The sequence below is a fragment of the Osmerus mordax genome, chromosome 12 (assembly GCF_038355195.1).
Source record: "Osmerus mordax isolate fOsmMor3 chromosome 12, fOsmMor3.pri, whole genome shotgun sequence".
Taxonomy (NCBI): Eukaryota; Metazoa; Chordata; class Actinopteri; order Osmeriformes; family Osmeridae; genus Osmerus; species Osmerus mordax.
In genome coordinates this window covers 2,173,895-2,198,060 of record NC_090061.1, presented here as the reverse complement: position 1 = coordinate 2,198,060, position 24,166 = coordinate 2,173,895, and the positions used below count along the sequence as shown (strand labels likewise).

Sequence of the window (24,166 nt, the reverse complement as noted above, 5' to 3'; positions counted from 1 at the left end):
CCAGAGACTGTGGTCATGGTCAGTACAGTGCTACCAGAGACTGTGCTCATGGTCAGTACAGTGCTACCAGAGACTGTGGTCATGGTCAGTACAGTGCTCCTAGAGACTGTGGTCATGGTCAGTACAGTGCTACCAGAGACTGTGGTCATGGTCAGTACAGTGCTCCTAGAGACTGTGGTCATGGTCAGTACAGTGCTACCAGAGACTGTGGTCATGGTCAGTACAGTGCTCCTAGAGACTGTGGTCATGGTCAGTACAGTGCTCCTAGAGACTGTGGTCATGGTCAGTACAGTGCTACCAGAGACTGTGGTCATGGTCAGTACAGTGCTCCTAGAGACTGTGGTCATGGTCAGTACAGTGCTACCAGAGACTGTGGTCATGGTCAGTACAGTGCTCCTAGAGACTGTGGTCATGGTCAGTACAGTGCTACCAGAGACTGTGGTCATGGTCAGTACAGTGCTCCTAGAGACTGTGGTCATGGTCAGTACAGTGCTCCTAGAGACTGTGGTCATGGTCAGTACAGTGCTCCTAGAGACTGTGGTCATGGTCAGTACAGTGCTCCTAGAGACTGTGGTCATGGTCAGTACAGTGCTCCTAGAGACTGTGGTCATGGTCAGTACAGTGCTCCTAGAGACTGTGGTCATGGTCAGTACAGTGCTCCTAGAGACTGTGGTCATGGTCAGTACAGTGCTACCAGAGACTGTGCTCATGGTCAGTACAGTGCTACCAGAGACTGTGGTCATGGTCAGTACAGTGCTACCAGAGACTGTGGTCATGGTCAGTACAGTGCTCCTAGAGACTGTGGTCAACCATGATCACAGGGCCTGAGTCAGTATTGTGAAACCAGAATGTCAAGTGGTCGACCACAGAGTTGTCTTTGACGTGTTAAAAAAGACACATCCATGATCTCTGACACTGTTTGTATTTGGCTTTAGGATGAAAAACAATCTGCTAAATGAATAGAAAAGTCCAATGTGAAGCTACTGGGGTAAGGATATTGCTGTGGGTAAGCTAAGCTAAGCACACATACTGTACGGTATAGCATACAGGTGCCACACAAAAGCGACAACACACCCCGACACGCCTCCTCACTGACCTGATGATGGCGAACATGGAGTTGAAGTTCTTGCACTCGCGGCAGTGCAGGGCGATCTTCACAAAGTGCTTGATGGTCTTCATGCGCTTGAGCTGGTTGGGTTCCCGCGTCACCTCCGACGCCACCCAGAACGTCTCCAGGTTGATGGCCTCCTCGAAGCGCTTCAGGCTGGCCGAGCCCGTCTTGGAGCGCAGCTTGAACAGGTCGTCCATGTACTCGGTGGGCTCGATGGCGCAGAAGAGCTCGAAGGCCCTCATTGACAGCTGGGTGGCCACCTCCACCGTGCTGAGCTGCAGCAGGGAGATCTGACCCTCCCTCAGCAGGTCCTGGGCGTCCTCATCAGAGCACAGGGTCTCAGTCTCCATGTTGCTCTTCAGGTAGTACCTGGGGGGGGGAGGAGGAGAGGAGATGAGAGGCGATGTAGGAGGGGAGGCAAGGAGAGGAGGTAAGGGAAGAAGGCTAGGAGAGGAGACGAGGAGGAGAGGCAGCTAAGAGAAGAGGCTAGATGAGGAGATGGGAGAGGAGGAGGCTAGGAGAGGTGATAGGAGAGGAGGCCAGGATGACGGTGATAGGAGAGGAAGCTAGGAGAGGAGAAAAGGAGGGCGTGAGGAGGGCGAGGTGTCCTACCTGCCGCTGAGCTGGATCCTGTCTGCCAGCTTGGAGAGCTGCTCCGGTAGGCGTCTCTGCTTGATGACGCCCTCCGGTGTGACGGACACCTCGCACAGCGAATAGGCTTCCGGTGCGGCCGTCAGGGCGAACTCGCGGATGGCCTGCACCACCACCTCCTTGGCCGTGGTGTCTTTACCGATCATGATGTAGCGACTCTGCTGGTCAGCCTTGAACACACGCAGCACCTGGTCCGACATGTCTGAAGGGGAGGGAACCAAACAGAGATGTTATCGTCCTCTGTTTCTGAGTATGATGCTATAACTGTAACGTGACTGGAAATACGTTTTTTTGCGACCGAGCATGGTTCAAAGAGTCAGGTGGCTGAGCATTTAGAGAATCGGGTTAATCAGAAGGTCGCTGGTTCGATTCCCGGCTGTGTCGAATGACGTTGTGTCCTTGGGCAAGGCATTTCACCCTACTTGCCTCGTGGGGAATGTCCCTGTACTTACTGTAAGTCGCTCTGGATAAGAACGTCTGCTAAATGACTAAATGTAAATGTAAAGACTGCTGACATGCAGCCTGTTTACCATCCCATGTCACATTCACAACCCTGACAGAGGTGTAAGTCAAGCACCGTCACCTAGAATCGGTTGCCATTAGATACAACCTAAATCATGATGACACACATCTGTGTCCATTAGTTACCAAGCAACACCTGACAACTCAGATTGAAATAACCACCAGTGTGTAGGTGGTGTGTATAGCATGAGTGCTATGATCTGTTTATAGTCAACAGAGATGTTATATAACCCAATCTGTCAACTCAACCATCAAAGACAGCACGAGAACACAAGATATACAGCACCCAACTGTAGTTAAGATTCATTAGACCCACACACTCAAATCAACCCAGCCCAGATCACAGCCACACAGAGAGAAGATGAAACCAAAGCCAGTTTGATTATGAGAGGACAGGGCACCCATTAAACCTAAACAACCTCCTAATCCAGCTAAGAGTTGTAGATGAGCTTGTGAGAAGACAAGCGTAGAGGAGAGAAGTTGCAGCCCAAGCAGAGCGGTGCAGATACTCACTGGTCACGACCGGGGCTGAAACAACACAGTGTGGGAATCTGTTAATGGAGGCTGAAAATAGAGACGCCAGAATTCTGCCTAATAACAGCGAGGCTGCCAGCATCATACAGTATGGGCAGCATAAGCGAGATGTGGGAGGTTTCAAATGTGTTTATGGCTCAGAAAGACATTTCTAATTTCAAGCTGGTGTACATTTGAATCCAAAGAGAGAGAACTTTGATTGATTTCAAATTGATCCTTTTTGAATAAAATATCCATTCATGATGTCGGAGGCACAAATCACTGACTAGATTATGGTTTCACTCCCTTTAGTTTCCCTGTAATGATCAACTGCCGTCAGGAAGGAAGGGAAAAGAGCCTGATTTGACACGTCTCTACAGAGGATAGATAGCTCAGCGGTGGGGTATTTCACAGCATATCTACAGATCACTGGTTCAAATACTCCAGTGTATGTGGTTTTAGATGAACATTTCTGCTAACTAAATACATTAGGATTATGACTAAATGACTATATTAGTCTAGTATTTAATTTCCATGTACTGAGGAATGTACAATCAGGCAGGAAGAATTGAAAAGGACATCTACCCTCCTAGGTTTACACTCCAACCCTGCTCCTGGAGAGAGACCCTACAGTAGATTCCCACCCCAACCCTGCTCCTGGAGAGAGACCCTACAGTAGATTCCCACCCCAACCCTGCTCCCGATTCAGCTTGTCAACCAGCTAACTAGGAATGGTCAGTGTTGGATCAGGGTGGTAGTGAGGAGCAGGAGCAGGGGCAGGCCGCCTGTGGCGAGCGCAGCGCCCTCACCTGGCTGGTTGGTGAAGTCCAGGATGCGGTGGTGAGACTGGAGCAGGTCTGGGTTGGAGGACGACAGGTTGCCGCTGACTGGCAGCGCCGGGGGGACCTGCTTCGACTGCTTCAGCCCCACGATGCTGTCGTCCTGGGATTGGCCCACGCCGACGTCGCTATGGAAACAGGAGGTGAGGGGGAGGAGCAGGTTAGGGTGCAGTTCTGTTGTTGGAGTGTAGAGGGCGATGTTTGTGAGGAACAGAGGGGGAACTAAAATGTGTCTGCTAGGATATTTTTGTCCATTTTTTTTTTAAGGAATCATCCCCAAATCCTACGACCCAAAAAGAGTCAAAATCCATGGAACTCATAACCAGAGCAACTTCACAGCACCCTGCGTCACAGCAAAATATCCTACAACTTACTTGTATGGTTTCGGGGGCAGGATGCTGGTGAGAGTCTTGTCGAAGATCTTCTTCAGCTTGTTGCGTCCTCCCACCGTGTTGGCCTTGGCCTTCTTGGAGACCTTCTCCAGACCCATCACCTGCTCCACGTCTACCGCCAGGTCTGGGATGGAGAAGCGGCTGGCCTTCTTGATGTCTCCGATCTTGGGGAGGTGAGGCGCTCCGTTCTTCCTGTCCTCCTCCTCGCCCTCGGCCTCCTGGTCCTGCTCCGGCCTGCTGAGGAGCTCCTTGAACACTGAGGAGGGGAGAGGCGTCTACGTTTAGTTGTGTAAGCAGAAGGCTTGTTGTGATGTGTGTGTGTGTTTCGCTTGATCGTTCGTGTCAAAGCTGGCTGTCTAGGAAGCCGTGTCTCACCTAACAGGTTGGTTTTCACAGTAATGGACAGGTGTGTGTTGTTCCTCAGGATCTCGTTGGCTTTGGTGAGCTGGACGTTCTCGAAGTTCTGCCCGTTCACCTCCAAGATCTGCGAAACAATACCAAACACAAACACAGGTCAACAAATGTCTTCCACCTTTTCCACATCGACAAGCTGATGACACCGTCGCAACTAGAACGCTTGAGTCTGTCTATGACATCACAGCAGGAAACAGGAAGTGTCCGCTGCATCCGTCCAGGTGTGTGAACTCTAACCCTCACACCTGCAGTCCTGGCAGGGATTCCTCTCCAGCTAGCGGCCGCTTAGCTATCCCTCAGAGCGGTGGGAGGAAGTGACCTTTCACCTCTACTTCCTGTGCTGTCACTGTCGTTACCACGGCGTTGATGGAGCAGCAAGCTCTAACAGCAGTTCCCGGGTCAGCTCTCAGCTCTTAAAGTAGTTTGAGTTCAGAGGTCAGCGGAGGTTAAGTGGCTAATAGGTTGATGAGGAGTGGATTGCGACAGATAGGGTTGAGCTTTTGTGCTGGCAGACATCCGCCGTGTTTAATGGTGATAAATGATCCGACTGAAGAGGGTATGAGAATGAAACGTGTGGCAGGAAGTTGTGTCTCACACTTCCTGTGGGGAAACAGCTGAAGGGGAGTTTGGGGTTAAGGGTTTAAGCCTCAACGACAGCCAGCCACAGAACTCAGGTTTCAGTGCTTGACTGAAACCTCTCAGACTCACGTCTACATGACTGAACGACTATAACTGTAAAGATGAAGATTTGGACAGTGACGAGGATGATGATGATGATGGTCGTGATGATGGGTGACGGCGGTGGCGTCGGTCGTACCTGATCTCCTCTTTTGAGCCCTGCCTCTGCAGCCTTGCTCCCCGGCTCCACGCTGTCGATGAAGACGCGGAAGCCCTTCTCAGAGCCGCCCAGCAGGGAGAAGGCCAGCATGGCTTCCCTGGACGGCTTGGTCAGGGTCACCAGCCGGGGCTTGGCCTTGGCAGCACACGCTATGTTTAACAGTCTCAGGTGCCCGCACATTTTCTGGAAAGACAAAAATTAGAACAAGATATATAAATTTAAAAAAACATTCAAAATCTGTCTGTAGTCCTTTTTACAAGCAATGTCACAGAGGGCTTTGCATTTGAGGCTATGGAACTTCACCTAAACATGAACTTTATATGCATTTTAGTAAAGGCCAGGAGGATGACTGGAGGATGTGATACTGTATGAGGGTTCATGAGATGTTTAACTTGAGAAAGAAACCGACCTCTCTCTCCAGATTGTTCTCGAACTCCTCAAGGAAGTGTGTCATCGCATGGTCGCCTTCAAAGTCGTTGAAGTGATTGTTCACCCACAGCAAGACTACCCGTGTAACCTGGGAAACCAGCACAGGGGAGATCACCATCACAGCACGTGTGGGTCTACAGGTGTATGGTCTGTCTGAATGATGTGAAGGTGTGAGCGTATGATAGTCTAGCTGTGTGTGTGTGATAGTCTAGCTGTGTGGGTGTGTGTGTGTGTGTGTGATAGTCTAGCTGTATGTGTGTGTGTGTGATAGTCTAGCTGTGTGGGTGTGTGTGTGTGTGTGATAGTCTAGCTGTGTGTGTGTGTGATAGTCTAGCTGTGTGGGTGTGTGTGTGTGTGTGTGTGTGTGATAGTCTAGCTGTGTGTGCGTGTGATAGTCTAGCTGTGTGTGTGTGTGATAGTCTAGCTGTGTGTGTGTGTGATAGTCTAGCTGTGTGGGTGTGTGTGTGATAGTATAGCTGTGTGGGTGTGTGTGTGATAGTCTAGCTGTATGTGTGTGTCCATGTGAATGTCAGAATCAGAATGGGATTTATTCGCCATGAAAGTTTGCACAGACAAGGAATTTGCTTTGGCAGGAAGGTGCATAAAATAAACATATAGGGACCTAAAGTTTAAATATGTGGACTATCTATACTAAGGGTACATAAACTAGCAGTACTAAGTGGAATTAGAATTAAATAAAATATACAATAAAATAAAATATAAGTTGCCGTAATTTACAATATAAAAATACAAATATTACAAAAAATACAAATGTACAAGATTCAATTTTGTAATGCAGTGCAAAAAGCAGTGTGTGTGATAGTCTAGCGGTGTGTGTCCATGTGTGTGTACCTTGTCCCTGAGGCTTGGATCATGGAACCACTCCAGCAGCTTGTGCCCCACCACCATGGGGCTGGACAGGAAGGTCCTGTAGGTGAGCAGGAAGTCCTCGATGTAGGTGGGGTCCACCACCGAGTGCTCCTCCACCAGGTGCATGGTCAGGCGCTCCGTCGTGCCCTGCAGGGCCGGAGGGGAAAGGCATGCTCAACACTGCTCCACCACTGACGCCGCCTTCTCAAAAATACTACTTTGCCCGATAAAACAGTTTGATTAGAACGAAACTAAGGTAAAGTATGTGCTGGGGAGTCTCTGTGTGTGATGTGTGATAGAGTCCCAGCCTCACCTTGATGACGATGTGCCCCTTCCTGGTTCCGGTGCGGTCCAGTTCGCGGTGCTCCTTCACCATGACGATCTCTCCCTCCTCCTCCACCTTCTGCATGTTCTTCTCCACCTGGTTCAGGATGCAGCAGTAGTCCTGCTGGGCGATGCACACAAACTGGAGAGGAGGAGGAGGAGGAGGAGGGAGGAGAGGAGGAGGAGGTAGAGTGGGAGGAGGAGGTAGAGGAGGAGGGGGGAGGAGGAGGAGGAGGGAGGAGAGGAGGAGGAGGAGGTAGAGGAGGAGGAGGGAGCGGAGGAGGGGGAGGGGAGGAGGAGGGAGGAGGGAGAGAGGGGAGGAGGAGGAGGTAGGGGAGGGAGAGGAGGAGGAGGGGGAGGAGGCGGGAGGGGAGGAAGAGGGAGGGGAGGAGGAGGAGGAGGGAGGAGGAGGAGGGAGGGGAGGAGGAGGAGGTAGAGTGGGAGGAGGGAGGAGGAGGTAGAGGAGGAGGGGGGAGGAGGAGGAGGAGGGAGGAGAGGAGGAGGAGGAGGTAGAGGAGGAGGAGGGAGGGGAGGAGGGGGAGGGGAGGAGGGAGGAGGAGGGAGAGAGGGGAGGAGGAGGAGGTAGGGGAGGGAGAGGAGGAGGAGGGGGAGGGGAGGAGGCGGGAGGGGAGGAAGAGGAGGAGGAGGAGGGAGGGGAGGAGGAGGAGGTAGAGGAGGAGGTAGTGGAGGAGGAGGTAGGGGAGGAGGAGGGAGGGGAGGAGGAGGGAGAGGAGGAGGAGGGAGGGGAGGAGGAGGAGGAGGGGAGGAGGAGGAGGAGGAGGAGGGAGAGGGAGGGGAGGAAGAGGAGGAGGAGGGAGAGGAGGAGGAGGAGGGAGGGGAGGGAGAGGAGGAGGAGGGAGGGGAGGAAGAGGGAGGGGAGGAAGAGGAGGAGGGGGGAGGGGAGGAGGAGGGAGAGGAGCGAGGGGAGGAGGTAGAGGGGGGAGAGGAGGAGGAGCGGGAGGGGAGGAGGAGGGAGGGGAGGAAGAGGGAGGGGAGGAGGAGGAGGAGGGAGGGAGGGGAGGAAGAGGAGGAGGAGGGAGGGGAGGAAGAGGGAGGGGAGGAAGAGGAGGAGGAGAAAGAGGAGGAGGGAGAGGAGGAGGAGGGAGGATGAGGGAGGGGAGGGAGAGGAGTAGGAGGAAGGTAGAGGAGGTGAAAGAGAAGGAGGAAGGAGAGAGAGGAGGAGGAAGAGAAAAGCAGAGATGAAAGGTTCCATCCATCACAGTCATGTTTCCCCATCCGCCAACACTATAAGGATCAACAACACATCCATCTGCTGTCCTGTGACCTCCAAGCTGATCTGTACCTGGCAGTCGTCCACCTTGGTCTTCATCACGCCCTTCATGTACTCCTTCTCCATGGTGGGCGACACCCCGAAGCTGTTCCCCATGCACAGGATCTCAGCGCGGCCCTCTGGGCACGTCACCTCCACGGAGCCGTTCAGGATCACCGACCACGAGTCCAGCTGGGACAGCAGAGAGCGGCAGGTCAGAGGTGGACGAGAGCTGGGGACCCACACTCAGTCTCCAGGTGTAGTGTACCATAGTGTACCGTACACACAAACTGGTGCTGGATTCAAGGGACTCAGCGAGATGATTGATTTCCATTTTTGGAATCGTAATCATGTCAACTGCGTTTACTAACTACATTTGAGTTGGTTTACGATAAATATCATATATTTTTATAGCATATAAAGGAATGTTTTTATGGGTTCTCATTAAACTCGATAGTTAAATCCCACATTGCGACATAATGGATGAACTCTCTCTCTTCCACCACAACAAACATCACAGGCTCCAAACGTCTTCCTCCAGCACCAACACCAGCGTATGGTCACAGTAAGGGTTACATCAGCTCACTGGTTTACTGTGGCTTTTCGGCCTGGCCTTAAAGGCATGCTTCACACTCTATTGTTTGGGTTTACTGAAGCGTAAAAATGACCAAAATGGCTAGATTCAGAGTCAGGCTGCGGCCCCAGTAAAGAGGAGTAGATATGAGATGTGTGCCGTTCCCCTGAGGGGGAAGGACTCAGGGACTGGGAGAGAAGGCAGTCATTCATGTTTAATAGAGCAGAAAAAAACTTCAAATGGAAGAAAAGGTCTTGGTGGCAAGAGAGAGAGGCACAAGTCTACACCACCGAGACAGGAAATACAGCCTCTCTCTTCCCCCCTCCCTCCCTCTCCTTTCGCTCTCTCGCTGTCTTGCGTTCTCTCTCTTCCATCGTTCCTTTCTCCCACACCTCACCTCACCTCACCCCCTCCCTCTTCCATCTCTGTTCCTCTCTCTCTCTCTCCCTCTCTCCCCCCCTCTCTCTCTTCCATTATTCCTTTCTCCCACACCTCACCTCACCTCACCCCCTCCCTCTCTGACAGACAATGGATTGAAGCCCACACCCTTGACCCAGACAGACTGAGAGACAGTCAGACAGAGAGACAGGCAGACAGACAGACCTCTTCTCCATCGTTGAGGACGATGGTTCCTGCCCGCTCCACCACAGCGAACACCATGACGGCACACAGCTCCCTCCGGACAGACATGGTCATGTTGGCAAACGCTGGCAGCTGGTGCATGAACTCCAGGAGTTGCTCTGGGAGAGGGAGGGAGGGGGGAAGAGGAGGAGAGGAGCAGAAGGGAAAGCAGAGGAGGAGGGGAGAGGGGAAAGCAGAGAAGGAGGGGAGAGGAGGAGAGGGGAAGGAAGAGGAGGAGGGGAGAGGAAGGCAGAGAAGGGGAGAGGGGGAGGCGGGCAGAGGAGGTGAGGAGGAGAGAGGAGAGGAGGACAGGAGAGGTTAGTATTCAGCCTTGCTACCATGATGAATACCACACAACCAGGTGATTATCTAGAGTACACTAAGAAGATAACCCTTTCATTGACCTTACAAACATGAATCAGCTCAATCGATGCTGACTCTTCTTGTAAAGACCTCCTGTAATAAAAAACAGCCTGGAGATGTTTAAAGGGTCTTTGTCTGGGGATGCATGTCTGTGTTTCCCTAGCTAACCACGGCTAAGCTGTGGCAAGGTCCAGGGAACCGAGAGCCACACCCTGCTAGTGTAGAGCTAGCATGGGGCTAGCACGGGGCTAGCATGGGGGCTAGTCTGGCGTTAGTCTTGAGCTAGCATGGCGCTAGTCTGGTGCTATCCTGGTGCTAGCGTAGGGTTAGTCTGGTGCTATCCTGGTGCTAGCGTAGGGTTAGTCTGGTGCTATCCTGGTGCTAGCGTAGGGCTTGTCTGGTGCTAGTTTGCAGCTCAGGCTGCATGCACTGGTTGACCTGTACTTGGCATGGCAACAGAGTGGAGGGGGGAGCTAAGGAAGCACTGAAACTTTAATGTGCCGGGAGAGGATGTGCCAGAGTGACCTAGAAAAGCCTGCCGGGGAGGGGGGGGGAAGTGTGGGGGTGGGGGCCTGTGCCACATGGAGTAAGAGTGTGTGCAGGGGTGGGGGTGGGGGTGGGGGGAGAGAGGGGGGGGCCCTCTCACTCTCTGTACATCAAACACATCATCCCCTGATCGCCCGTCACATCCACAGTCAAGCTCGGAAACAGGGGGAATTCAAGCAAGTATAAAAAATAATAATATTCACCCAGTCCCCCTAGTTAGTATCATCACCCCTGTGGATGAATCATAGCGTACACAGCCACGGTCTGATATCAAAAGCTTCATGTGGAAGGAAATGTTCCTGGAGGGTGTGTGTGTGTGTGGGGGGGGGACACGACACACACGCTGGGGATGTGAGAGAAGCCGAACACAGAGCGCCCCAGAGGATTGTGGAAGTGGCTGTGGCTCGCGGGGCTCACACTGCATTCAGGAGGGGTGGGGCTAACTGCAGGGGCGGGGCGTGTTCCTACACACATCATTAAGCACTGATGAAGCTACAATAGAGTTTGGGAAGCATATCCACTCTGCGAAAGAAGCTCGCTCTAATTAGCCCTCATTACTCTCGGTGTAGCGCTCCCCAACAGAACACTTGCTAATACATCTAAGAAACTGCGACGCAATTGCAAAAAAAGTGGGTATATTAGGGGTTGTTTATAGACTAAGTTCTCCCGAATTAGAACTGGTGATCCCTGAGTGACTCTGCGAGCAGAGCTCACCTGCTGGCCTATCTCGCGGACGCAGGCCCTGGCCCCGCCCCACCCTCCACCCAGCCTCCACCCTGCCTCCACCTAGCCTCCACCCTGCCTCCACCTAGCCTCCACCCTGCCTCCACCTAGCCTCCACCTAGCCTCCACCCTGCCTCCACCCTGCCTCCACCCAGCCCCTCGGTCGACACTCACCAATGTCATCATCAGTCCTGTCCATGGGGTCCTTCTCCAGACAGTCCCGTACGATGTCGCGGCTCATGAGGGGGTCGGACGCACGCTCGATGTCCTCCTCGTCGTCGTCCTCCTCCGAGTCCACCGCCGTCTCCGGCAGGCCGCTCAGGTCCATGTCTCCTTGATCGTTCTCCGTGGCCTGAAACACAAGCAGGAAGAGATCCTGGTCAAGCAGGAAGAGATCTCGGTAAACCAGGAAGAGATCTTAGTGACCCAGGAAGAGGTATCAGTAAACCAGGAAAAGATCTTGGTCATCAGGCACATTAGGAGAGATATAACAGAGTCATTCAGGAAGTGCCGCTGTCTTCAGGAGCAGCTTCTGGTCCAACCTTGCCAAACAAAGACAACAACAAGGCTTGGTGTGAATATAAAAACATGCAGCACGTCCAAGCAGCTCTTCATCATGGTCAGTGGCAGAATGTCAAACAAGGATTCTCAGAAGGCTTTCCACCATGTCTGTAATCGACCAGGAGAGAGAGAAGATCTCACAGCTCCAGCAGAGGAGAAGATCGGGGTAAGGACCTAGAGATCCAACATGTCTGCCCGCTCCAGCGATCAGCTCAGGGAACAATAAAAAACAAGCCCCTGTAGCAGGTTGTTAGCGTGTATTAAGTCTGACTGCAGAGGGTTATGGATATTACATTTAACTGCATGAGATTTGAACCTACACAGAATCTCCTTCAACTGGGTTACGGGTTCAACGCCGGTCCCTCAACAAGACAATGTAACAATGAGAGGGTGCCTCTGGCGCTCTGCAGATCTGCCGGCTTTAGCGAGACTGACGAGGTGCACCGCAAAGCCCAACAGAGACACACACACACACGCATCAACACCAAACACCAAAGACCCTCTGCATGGCAACAAGCTAATTTCCTCAAAACCCAGCCCTGGTGCTGGAGCACCTCCTCCGACAAACCCCGTCACCCCCCCTCCCTTCACCCCCCCTCCCGTCACCCCCCCTCTCGTCACCCCCCCTCCCTTCACCCCCCCTCCCGTCACCCCCCCTCTCGTCACCCCCCCTCCCGTCACCCTCCCTCCCGTCACCCCCCCCTCCCGTCACCCTCCCTCTCGTCACCCCCCCTCCCGTCACCCCCCCTCCCGTCACCCCCGTCACCCCCACCCCCATCACCCCCACCCCCCCCACTCCCGTCACCCCCACTCCCGTCACCCCCGTCACCCCCACTCCCGTCTGGCGGGTTCCTGGATAGAGCAGAGCAGTGAGAAAATATGGGGGCGAACGAGGAAAAGAGGAGCTAAAGCACTGCACACCAGGGTGGCATCAATCAACACGTTCCAACTTTCTATAAATATCGCCGAAAGGCTATACCACAGCCAGGCTCCGAACACCAAGCTCTCCTCCAGAACGAGAGCACACACACAATAGAGACGGAAACCACACCCCGCCCCGGCTGCCCCAGAGGAGCAGCAGTGACACAGAACAAACGCACCCTCTTCCTCACCCGATCACGGAGCCTGAGCTCCGCGGTTTTACCGGAGAGCGACGGTAACCTGGCGAGCTGCCTGCAGAAGCCTCGGCCCAGACGCATCTTGGTCCTCGGACGCCCGGTCGCCTCTCAGCGCCTCAGACACACCAGCCGCTCTGGCCCCTCATGACCGTATCAGCCCTCCTCAAGCAGACATGTGCAAACGCACCATTAATGATTCAGGGGCCTGTCTGAGTGGCCACCTGGGCGGCGAGGGCGGAGCCTGGCAGGGCAGGGGGCGAGGCCAGGATGGTGGTGGTGTGGGTAGGGGGGAGTGGGGGCAGATGGGTTAGGGGCGGGGCTAGTCTCAGGGGAGTTGTGGAGGTGTGAAACAAAAAGCCCAGTATATGACTTCTCAACACCTTCAGACTCAACACCTCATCTCAGCTGCAGCCAAGGCAGTACAGCACCCTCTTCCTGGCCTTAAACACACTTTCATTTCAAATCTTTCACGGTGCTAAACTCCTGGTGAATCTGGACGGGACTCATTAAAGAGACCACCATGGAGGGTTCAATACACAGATACTAGGCTTGTTAATCAAGTATTACATCTCAAGTAGTCTTGCATATGAAAACAGTTATGTAGATGCGTTTGTCTTCGGTCATTGCAAGCAGACACATTTGGTTTCCGTAGAGACGAGTCGTTAAGACAGTCAACTAGGAGCTGCTAACCTAATCAGGAACGTCACATGATGTCTGTAAATACTAGAAGGAGTGCGATTCTCCCCACGCAGGATATATAAACGTGCTGTGAGGTAAACGGAAGAGGGAGAGGAGGATGTTAATATTTCAACAGGGCTATTCTTGGATCAATGCTTTCAACCCTTCTGAGGAACCAATTCCATGATTTATTCAGACACAAAACAGTGTGGCATGTTTGTGAGGGGCAGGTCTGTTCTCCTGGCGGGGGAACAGACAGCAGACATGAGAACCAGACAGGAGAACCAGACAGGAGAACCAGACAGGACGGACCACGTCAGGCACTAGTGTAATGATACAGATACGAACCTCCTTCCTGCTTCCTGTGCTAGCAGGAATTAGTTCTCGAGGGGGTGGAGGATCAACACTAAAGCTGCCCCGAGATGGACAGAACAAGAAGGAAACAAGGAAGGAGGGCGAGGAAGGAGGGAGATTAAGAGAAAGGAGAGCTGGAGGTGGAGAGAGAAAGGAGAGAGGTGGAGAGAGAGTGAGAGGAGAGAGAGGCGAGAGAGAGGTGGATACAGGTGAAAAGAGAGAGGTGGAAAGAGAGGTGAAGAGAGTGAGGTGGAGAGAGAGGAGAGTCAGAGGTGAAGAGAGAGAGGTGAAGAGAGAGAGGTGAAGAGAGAGAGTTGAAGAGAGAGTTGAAGAGAGAGAGGTGAAGAGAGAGAGGTGAAGAGAGAGAGGTGAAGAGAGAGGTGGTGAAGAGAGAGAGGTGAAGAGAGAGAGGTGAAGAGAGAGAGGTGAATAGAGAGAGGTGAAGAGAGAGAGGTGAAGAGAGAGAGGTGAAGAGAGAGAGGTGGAGAGAGAGAGAGGAGTTTTGTAGAGCAGCTACAGACCTGCTAATGAGGTCCTATAGCACCAGATGGCTCAGACACTGGGATCAGGGACTGGGCACTGTAGAGCCTGTTCAACTTAGGCCCATCCCTGCACACACACACACACACTGTACACACACACACACACACACACTGTACAGTAAACACTCTGTACAGTATACACACACAAGCACAGTACAACCGACATACATACCCAGCTACACAGCACACACAAGGACACACACTACAGATCACCCATGCACCATCCAGCACACATTAACTATGTTTACAGAAACAGCACACGCACATTTGTGTACGAAAGCATACACACCACACACACGCATCAGACACACACACCACACACACGCATCAGACACACACACCACACACACACACATCAGACTCACAGCAGGAGACAATGCGTGGAGGCTATGGGGGCTAAGAGGATTAGGAGGAAGGGCTTTGAGGCTCGTCTGGAGTCATGAGAGGGAGGGGGCAGAGTCCAGGGGGGCGGGACCGAGGGGGGCGGGACCGAGGGGGGCGGGACCGAGGGGGGCAGGACCGAGGGGGGCGGGACCGAGGGGGGCGGGACCGAGGAGGGCGGGGAGCGGGACCGAGGGGGGCGGGACCGAGGAGGGCGGGGAGCGGGTCCGAGGGGGCCGGGACCGAGGGGGGCGGGGAGCGGGTCCGAGGGGGGCGGGACCGAGGGGGGCAGGACCGAGAGGTGCAGGACCGAGAGGTGCAGGACCGAGGGGGGCAGGACCGAGGGGGGCAGGACCGAGGGGGGCAGGACCGAGAGTTGCAGGGTCGACAGCTCTGCTGGGAGTCTATTTAAAGGGCTGGCGCTGGGGGGGGCGGGACTTCCTTACCTGGTAAATGTCTGATAGGCTGCTGCTCCCTGAGTCGCTGGTGATACTACATCCTGATTGGCTGGAGGAGACGTGGGTCACCTGTGGGTGCAAGCCGTCTGCCAGGTGGAGGCGGCTGAAGTCTGCAGGGAGCTGCACGCACACACACACACGTATGCATGTACAAACACACACACACACACACACACACAAACATACACACAGATGGTCAGTTTCACCTGTCTCAAGCCGTCCACACCATCACACACACACCTGCTGGGCATACAGGCTACACTTGACCACACAGGGGCGTTCGTGTGTGTGTGTGTGTGATGTCACAGCGGTTAGCCCAACATCAAACAACTGTAATAGAATGAGTGTGTGTTGTGTTGGCTAGTCCAGCATCCAGCAGATGCTTCTCCCTGGTTCAGACGGTCGTGTCCTTCTAACAGCAGTTCAAAACAATCTGCCATCCTCTACAGGGACTACACAGGCCTCTGACAGAACACACGTCGAAACGTCTTCATGAAGCTGCAAAGAAGCTTAAGCTTTATCCAAATAATTAAATATCTAACTAGAAGACAGGGAGGTGGTGGTGGTGGGGGGGTGGTAATTATTTATTAACGTTAATTAGTTATTTGAAATTATATATTATCCATGGGGAATGTTAAAGATTAACTTTACATTTACAGTGGGGGGAACATGTATTTATCTGCATGAAAGGATGATTTATGAAACTAAACCAACATGTCCCATAGTGATGCTGGTAATTACTGAGCGCTTACGGAAGAGCACACGAGAGCCTATCCAGAGTTTCATGTCAGCGACGTGGTTAGCAAACTTTCTGGCTTGTTTCTCTGTCCACATTTGCAAAGCTTGTCTTGGGGGTGAAGTAGCCAGGGCACCCTGAAGCTGGGAGAGAACACTGGACTTGTCGGCTTCTTAAAACCAACTCCAGAACTGACTACGGCATCCACCACAACAAACACATCAACACACTGACAATGTCCCATTCAAGTACACACGCACACCGCGTGGCAGTGCAGGCTAATTCGGTGAGCCAATTTAGGATGTTGACGTATCTCTGATTGCTGTGACCTATATTCCTGTGTGGAGATGACTGTGAGATGCACTCCACCATGTCCCTGAGCACAGCTAACCGATGCTAACGAAAGGAAAGAGTGCAAAATGGAGCCAAATCTCCATGAGGGACCGCTACCCTAGCACAACAACAAACCGCCAACATTTGATCGTTTGAATACTGAATATCAATGATTTGAATACTGTACATAAAAGATATGAATGTATTATCCACACAATCAGCTCATTGCTGGAATAAACCAATAGAACTCATCAAAAGAGTTGAATATAAAGTAGTCCAAGAGACCCAAACAAACATGAATATTTTAGAGCTATATGTTCTTTCTCTGTTCCTCCAGAGCTGCAGATCCGACTTCTAAAGTCAACCACTGGCCAAAACAGATCATGAATATTGAATGATTTCACACCTAAACTGTGTGATACCGCTGCTTAATTCAGTCAAGAAGACAAAGAAGGAAATAAAAGGTGAGAGTAGAAGGTGTTCAAGAGAGGCGTGTGAATACTCCTCCACAGGCGCCCAGTTAAAAAAGTTTCAGAAGCAGATAAAAAAAAACACGTTATTCGGGTTCGTTCTTTTAAAATGCCTACTTGGATTCATTCAACCAGCGTCGCCCGTGGACCGTGAAAACACCTTAAATAAAAGCAGTAAAACAAAACCTTGAGTGCTGCCACTTGGTTGAAAAATGGAGTAGATCAGACATGAATATATGTGGGGGTTCATTTGCAAGTGAATCAATCTGAACCTCTATGCTGGCAGACGGGGAAGGTGAGAAAGTGTAAGACATATCCAATGCTTCTTTTTACAGGTGAGGCCCAATGTTTGTCCTGCACCTGGAAGGAACTCCATCTAGCTGCCAGCTCTGAGGAGGAGGGAGGTGCCAGACCTCAGTATCATGGAGGCACGGAGGCAGAAGGTGTAACACTGCTGCCAGACCTCAGTATCATGGAGGCACGGAGGCAGAAGGTGTAACACTGCTGCCAGACCTCAGTATCATGGAGGCACGGAGGCAGAAGGTGTAACACTGCTGCCAGACCTCAGTATCATGGAGGCACGGAGGCAGCAGGTGTAACACTGCTGCCAGACCTCAGTATCATGGAGGCACGGAGGCAGAAGGTGTAACACTGCTGCCAGACCTCAGTATCATGGAGGCACGGAGGCAGAAGGTGTAACACTGCTGCCAGACCTCAGTATCATGGAGGCACGGGGGCAGCAGGTGTAACACTGCTGCCAGACCTCAGTATCATGGAGGCATGGAGGCAGCAGGTGTAACACTGCTGCCAGGCCTCAGTATCATGGAGGCACGGAGGCAGAAGGTGTAACACTGCTGCCAGACCTCAGTATCATGGAGGCACGGAGGCAGAAGGTGTAACACTGCTGCCAGACCTCAGTATCATGGAGGCACGGGGGCAGCAGGTGTAACACTGCTGCCAGACCTCAGTATCATGGAGGCATGGAGGCAGCAGGTGTAACACTGCTGCCAGGCCTCAGTATCATGGAGGCACGGAGGCAGCAGGTGTAAAACTGCTGCCAGGCCTCAGTATCATGGAGGCACGGAGGCAGCAGGTGTAAAACTGCTGCCAGGCCTCAGTATCATGGAGGCACGGAGGCAGCAGGTGTAACACTGCTGGTGTCACTGCTGACGAGGAGAGACAAACATTTCCACTTCCCCATCTACACTTCACACCCCAGGCACACGCAGGAGAGGAACCCCCCAACTCCAGTCATGATGTGTGAGTTTGTGTGAGTTTGTGCGAGTGTGTATGTGTGAGTGAGTGTGTATGTGTGTGTGTGTGTGTGTGTGTGTGTGTGTGTGTGTGTGTGTGTGTGTGTGTGTGTGTGTGTGTGTGTGTGTGTGTGTGTGTGTGTGAGAAAGGCCAGACAACCCCACAATGGCATGGGGGGTGTGATGTCATTATACTGTATCAAAAATTGCCATCACGTTTAATTATCCGGCTGGGCGCACACACCCCCAGCACTCCTCCAGAGGCCCGGAGGCCAGGGCCCTCCTCAGCCAGACACCTGGGAGCCAGGGCCCTCCTCAGCCAGACACCTGGGAGCCAGGGCCCTCCTCAGCCAGACACCTGGGAGCCAGGGCCCTCCTCAGCCAGACACCTGGGGGCCAGGGCCCTCCTCAGCCAGACACCTGGGAGCCAGGGCCCTCCTCAGCCAGACACCTGGGAGCCAGGGCCCTCCTCAGCCAGACACCTGGGAGCCAGGGCCCTCCTCAGCCAGACACCTGGGAGCCAGGGCCCTCCTCAGCCAGACACCTGGGAGCCTCCACAACCCTGTCGGACCCCCAACTACATTACAAAGACAAAAATGGGCGTCTGCTACAAACTAAACGTAGAAATCGGGTCAAATTCCACAGCAGCACAAGGCTAGCCAGGGATGAAGTGCCTTTAAATCGTTATAGGTAGGATATGCTAGACAATTTTCATTAGTCAATGGCACATCAACTAATGAACCAAACCAAACAAACGTGTAGCCGAGGGGTTTATCAAGGCTGGGCGCGACAGTGGCTCAGCCTGCTGAGGAGCACACACACACACACACGGTCGATAGCCACATGCCAATAGCAATATCCAGGACTGACTCCACCCGCTAGTCCCCAGCACCCCCAACCCCCCTCCCACTGGCCCCGCACTGCCCCCTCACACCCCCTGCACTGGGGAGGAAGGCAGGGAGGGAGGGAGAGAGGATAATAAAGACTTCATCCTCTGTCGTCCAATTTAGGTCATCCGACCGTCAGTCAATCAACCACAGTTCCCTCATCCCATGAGGGTTTGGTCAGATGACCATGCTACTAGCATGTTACACTAAATGACAAAATGGACGCCACAACATGGAGTTTTGCTTGCTAAGTGTTTCTAATCATTACTGCTGGGAGTCAGTCTAATTGGCAGTTGGTGTGTGCATGTGTGTTGACACAAGCTTATTGACTCTCATTAAGTAGGCTACACTCCTATTAATAAGCAATGTCCTCCTCCCCCCCCCCCCACACACACAAAAAACATTTCACGCAATCATAGCAAATCTAGGCCTCCTGATCAAAAACCCAGAGAAAAATTCCCAAGCAGCCGGTCATGAGGGATTAATCCCCCATAGTGGTCGGGCCCCAACGTGGGCCCCCTCCCTGCTGTATCTGGAGCAGATGTGCTTCCCCTCCAATGACACTAGACCTAATGACCTAGATTGCTGCTCTGCTGGATGGCTGACCAGAAGTGTATCCCTCCGCCAGGGCTGGTGACCAGGGTGAGACCCTGGCCACGGTGCTGGTGGGGACCGGCCCTTCTGCCTGGAGACTGGGGTGGGGCAGATTTGGTTGGGGGGTAAGGGGGGGTGAGGTGACATGGGGAGGGGGAACCGCGGGTGTGGGACGCTGGTGATGGCGGAGGCTTCCAGAACGCCACCAGACTGGGGGTGAGGCTTCTCACTTTCCTGAGCCACGCGGATCAAGAGATTAGGGGCGTTTGGGCAGGGTGCACGATTAAACGGCCCGAGGCTTACCCTGCACACGCTCCTCTAGCACTCTGTGCAGCACCACGACAGGCCTGCCTACACGCCCAACGCTGCTGGTACAAGGAGAGAGGCACAGAGTGAGAGAGAGGCACAGAGTGAGAAAGAGATTCAGAGATCAGAGTGAGAAAGAGATTCAGAGGGAGAGAGAGAGTGAGAGAGTGAGAGAGAGAGAGATACACAGAGAGAGAGAGAGATAGACAGAGAAACAGACAGGTGTGTATGAGGCCTGCCACCGATAACCAAACATCACCATGAAACACAAATCCATTTGACTGAACCACCCGTGAGTGCCTGACAGTCCCTCACCTCGAGGCCTAAACACAAGATGAGCCTGCATGCACGTCGACTGCTTATGAATCTGTTGGGAGAATGGCAGGAACGGACAAACAAACTCGACACAAAAGAGCACGCCCAAAGATAAGGTCTTTGTGTCCATCTATCTCCATATAAACACGACTTCGACATCACAGCCTGGGAAAGAGAGACAGGGGTGCAGCCAAGAGATAAGACTCACATCCTAATTGCATTTACCTCCATACTCTTCCAAACCTGACAGACTTCACTATAGGTCTGGAGCTGTTGCATGATATCCATGCAGGGTCTGGTAGCAGACTAGATGTAGAAGTTCTCTCTTTCTATCATCATGTTAGTTGTAGTGAGGAGGACACTGCTGCAGTACGAACCTTCCCTTCATCCTTTTATGGTTTGTTGTTGTCTCCAGCTGGGCCTGATCAACATTAGCATACATTAATATGCTAATGCATAAACAACTAGGTAGCTTACACAGACAGACAGAGAGAGAGAGAGACAGAGAGACAGAGAGACAGAGAGACAGAGAGAGAGAGAGAGAGAGAGAGAGAGAGAGAGAGAGAGAGATTGTGTGAGAGAGATATTTACTTCCGATAGTCAGTGGCTCCTTTACATTTGGTCTGTCATTCTGATTTACAGGAAGGCGTGGGCCTCGGGGGTTGACGGATGCCAGCGTTGCTGACAGCAAATCAATTCATTTACAGTTCAAGTGCAGATCAGTCTCTGCATCGGTCTGCAGATGTCTATGTAATCGCCAGGGCTGCACTAGCACCATGGACAGCACCTCGGCTGAGGGAAGCTGGGACCAGCCTACTCTCTCAACCCACACCCTATGCAAACGAATACATGGCAGTTGCGTTGACTCACAAAATATCGTAGCAGCGCACTTTTATGGCAGCGACACACAGATACAATCAAGTATTGTCACCTAAGTGCGTCGTAAAACTTAATGAGGGCGGCGACACTCGCGGGTCATAAACCATTTCCCCCCTCTCGTGCGTGGTAGACGGTGTGACAGCAAGCACATGGTCGTTGTACAACATACTGACACACATTCCCATCCAGGAAGCCCCGACTGATAAATAAGGTCGTGATCAAAACGGTTGTCTGGCTCTGACTCGGCCTGGGATTCATTCATGTAGGCGAGGCCCCAGAGAAACCCGATGCGGATCCATTATAGAGTCGCTAATCATATTTGGAGGGTCATAAAGCAAAAAGAAAAAAAAGAAAAAGCGTAGCGCGCCGATAGACTACTTACCGGGGTTTTATCGTGTTGGCTCGAGACTCCATGGCTGCCTGATGCTACTAATGGTTTCATAATGAAAAAATGTTCGCCGGGCTAAAATTGAACATCCTGGTCCAGCTTCACACAGCCTCCTCTCCCATCTCGTTCTAGCCGCCCGTCTCCTCCCCTTCCCTGGCCTCCGTCGGTTTCTGTTTCGGGCGGGGGAAGAGAGCGGATGATGCTTGGGGAGTATCCGCTGTACGCTTGCCTCGATCTCAAACGCACTAACCCTGCATTGGTTTCTCACAGCGACAACTGCCTGCGAGCAAACCCGCTGCCTCCCGAAGAAGCGATCGAAAACGGTAAACACAAAATATATTTCTACCGGCAAGGATGCACATCCGTTACATTAGCCTACCGCCGATGAGCGCCGCTGTATGTATAATAAAGCAGAAAAATAGAAAAAAACGTCTAAAATGGCTGACAGCACTTTCAATCACGTTCACTCTCTCATCCTCACTCTCCCTTTCTCCCTCCCCTCCCGCTGCCTCGCGCTCTCTCCGGTACCCAGACACACACACACGCGCACGTAGTGACTAGCTTGCACGGCTTTACGCACCGTTAGATTGGTCTGAGAGGCAGAAAACCAGCCTCCGCGGCTCCCACGCTTTGTTAAGACTCCTGGTTCATCTGTGACTGCACGCAAGGGGCTGTGCGCGTGTTTGGGGGTGGGGGTGCGGGTCGCGGGGTGGGCTGGAGGGTTTTAACAAGAGCTCCTCCCAGCTCCTGAAACTGTCTGCCAGTGTTTACTGGAGACAGCTGTTCTACTCTACTAACCTACACAATGTGAGCAGATACATATAGCGAGACAGACAGACAGACATGGCAACAGGGAGAGAACTACAGAGGAGATATCAAAAGAGAAAGGGGGAGGGAGAGGAGAGAGGGAGAGAGGGAGGGAGCACACAGCAAGCCCAGCACGAGTAATGCCATTATCACGCTCACTTCGGTAGAGAACAGTGGCTGCAGCCGGTTGGCATAGCAACGTAACTAGGGAAAGCCATTTCCTGGGCGGCAAGAGACACCGGGAATGGAACAGTATCCTCAGAGAGAGAGAGAGAGAGAGAGGGAGATAGGGAGAGAGCGAGAGGGAGAGAGGGAGAGAGAGAGAGGGAGATAGGGCGAGGGAAACAGACAGAATGAGGAAGAGAGAGGGGGCAGAGAAAGTAGAGGGAAAAAGAGGCTAAGGAGAGAGAGAGATAGTAGGTGGAAAGGAAAGAAGGTCAGAGAGAAAGAGAGGAGACATTCTGAGCCCCAGTGCTTTGAAACCCTGCCAGTGATGTCACCAGCGCCACTCGGCTGAAGTAGCCACGGCGACAGTGACCCGCCCCCACGGGGGCCTTTGGTTGCTGTGGCGACAGAAGCAGAGAGACAAGAGCAAGATGAAGGGAGAGACAGAGAAAGAGAGACAGAGAGAGAGAAAGGCAGACGGAGAGGGGGGAGGGGGGTTGGCAGACAGTTGTTTGGTAGTGGTCGTCAAGTCTCCCACCTCTAGCCCAGTGCCCTAGTCTGGGGAACATCCCCCATCGATCACACAGTCACATCACTGTCACTGGTGATGGATCTATCAGATGACAACCCTACCCCCACTCTCTCTACCTCACACACAAACACACAGCACCCAGGGGTATATTGTGAAATGCTTTGGAGATTATGGCACTGTGTGTGTGTGTTAGAGGGTGTGTGTGTGTGTTAGAGGGTGTGTGTGTGTGTTAGAGGATGTGTGTGTGTGTGTGTGTGTGTGTTAGAGGGTGTGTGTGTGTGTGTGTGTGTGTTAGAGGATGTGTGCGTCTCTGGGGCAGATAATGCCTCCAGGGTATGGAGTACTAGGAAACACAATAGACTCCCTCTAACAGAGCTATGACTGTGAACTGGCATTGAGATGGAACATGGTGTTTAAATACATCCAGGCAGACACTAGCCAAGCCACTGCTTCAGTTTGATCATCTCAAAATAAACAACTACCAACATATTGAACAGGAATCAAACAGTCACACACGCACGACTAATGCAGATCCGTAAGTGTGTCCACAGCACAGCGGTTGAACACCACTTACATCCAGTCCTACTGTGTGTGTGTGTGTGTCGCCCAGACGCCGTGATAAAGAGACAATGTGCTTAGAAAGCAACCTGGGGCGGTGTTTGGGCTGCTTCCAGTTCTGCCTGGGGAGTGTGTGTGTGTGTGTGTGTGTGGGGGGGGGGGGGGGGGGATGCCCACTATGACATCATCCCTCCGGCCCCCAGCGATGATGTCATGCATCACACCAACAAGCTCAGGTGGCGGCTGCTGACTCCATCATTAACACCGGTGGGGGCTTCATTAGATCACCGTGGCAACCAGGGTCCTGTCTGGGGACACCAGACTAATTTGCCCCTCCCTCTCCCTTCCCCCGCCCCCTCCCCCCCCCCCCCCCCCCTCCTCCTCTCTCATGCTTTCCAGGGACAAAGCCGACAAGGCTGTTTTTTGGGCTGAATAATGTGAGTGTGAAGGCAGTGTCTGAGTAGGACAGGGATGTGACGATGCTATCAGAGCAGAACATGAACCCCGGCAGACCACTGAGGGGCGTGCCAAGTGTCGTCGGAGGTACTTAGTCATCTGTTGTTCTGTTTGTTTATTTGTATTTTGGGTCATCCAGTATGAAGGTCATCCAGTACACAGTTCAGGATTATTCAGCGAGAAGGGATTTTCTGAAACAGGCCAGTCCTCTTCTGTGGAGCTCCTCTGTGTGCTGCTGTTGCAGCCTGTGTTTCCTGCAGGTCTGTGCTGCTGTTGCAGCCTGTGTTTCCTGCAGGTCTGTGCTGCTGTTGCAGCCTGTGTTTCCTGCAGGTCTGTGCTGCTGTTGCAGCCTGTGTTTCCTGCAGGTCTGTGCTGCTGTTGCAGCCTGTGTTTCC

The 24,166-nt window shown here is 52.8% G+C and overlaps 1 protein-coding gene across 1 annotated transcript in view; it reads right to left on the bottom strand.

Moving 5' to 3' along the window:
• rapgef2b (Rap guanine nucleotide exchange factor 2b) overlaps positions 1-24,166 on the bottom strand; it is a 57,193-nt gene that overhangs the window by 10,348 nt on the left and 22,679 nt on the right. Inside the window, exons 3-16 of the mRNA XM_067248067.1 lie at positions 19,410-19,599; positions 15,081-15,212; positions 11,175-11,352; positions 9,351-9,487; positions 8,207-8,365; positions 6,893-7,045; positions 6,562-6,726; positions 5,690-5,797; positions 5,260-5,463; positions 4,404-4,512; positions 4,011-4,284; positions 3,607-3,764; positions 1,724-1,964; positions 1,097-1,480 (exon numbers count right to left, since the gene is read on the bottom strand). Coding sequence (XP_067104168.1) covers positions 1,097-1,480; positions 1,724-1,964; positions 3,607-3,764; positions 4,011-4,284; positions 4,404-4,512; positions 5,260-5,463; positions 5,690-5,797; positions 6,562-6,726; positions 6,893-7,045; positions 8,207-8,365; positions 9,351-9,487; positions 11,175-11,352; positions 15,081-15,212; positions 19,410-19,599 — 2,592 coding nt within the window. The remainder of the gene's footprint in view (positions 1-1,096; positions 1,481-1,723; positions 1,965-3,606; positions 3,765-4,010; positions 4,285-4,403; positions 4,513-5,259; positions 5,464-5,689; positions 5,798-6,561; positions 6,727-6,892; positions 7,046-8,206; positions 8,366-9,350; positions 9,488-11,174; positions 11,353-15,080; positions 15,213-19,409; positions 19,600-24,166) is intronic.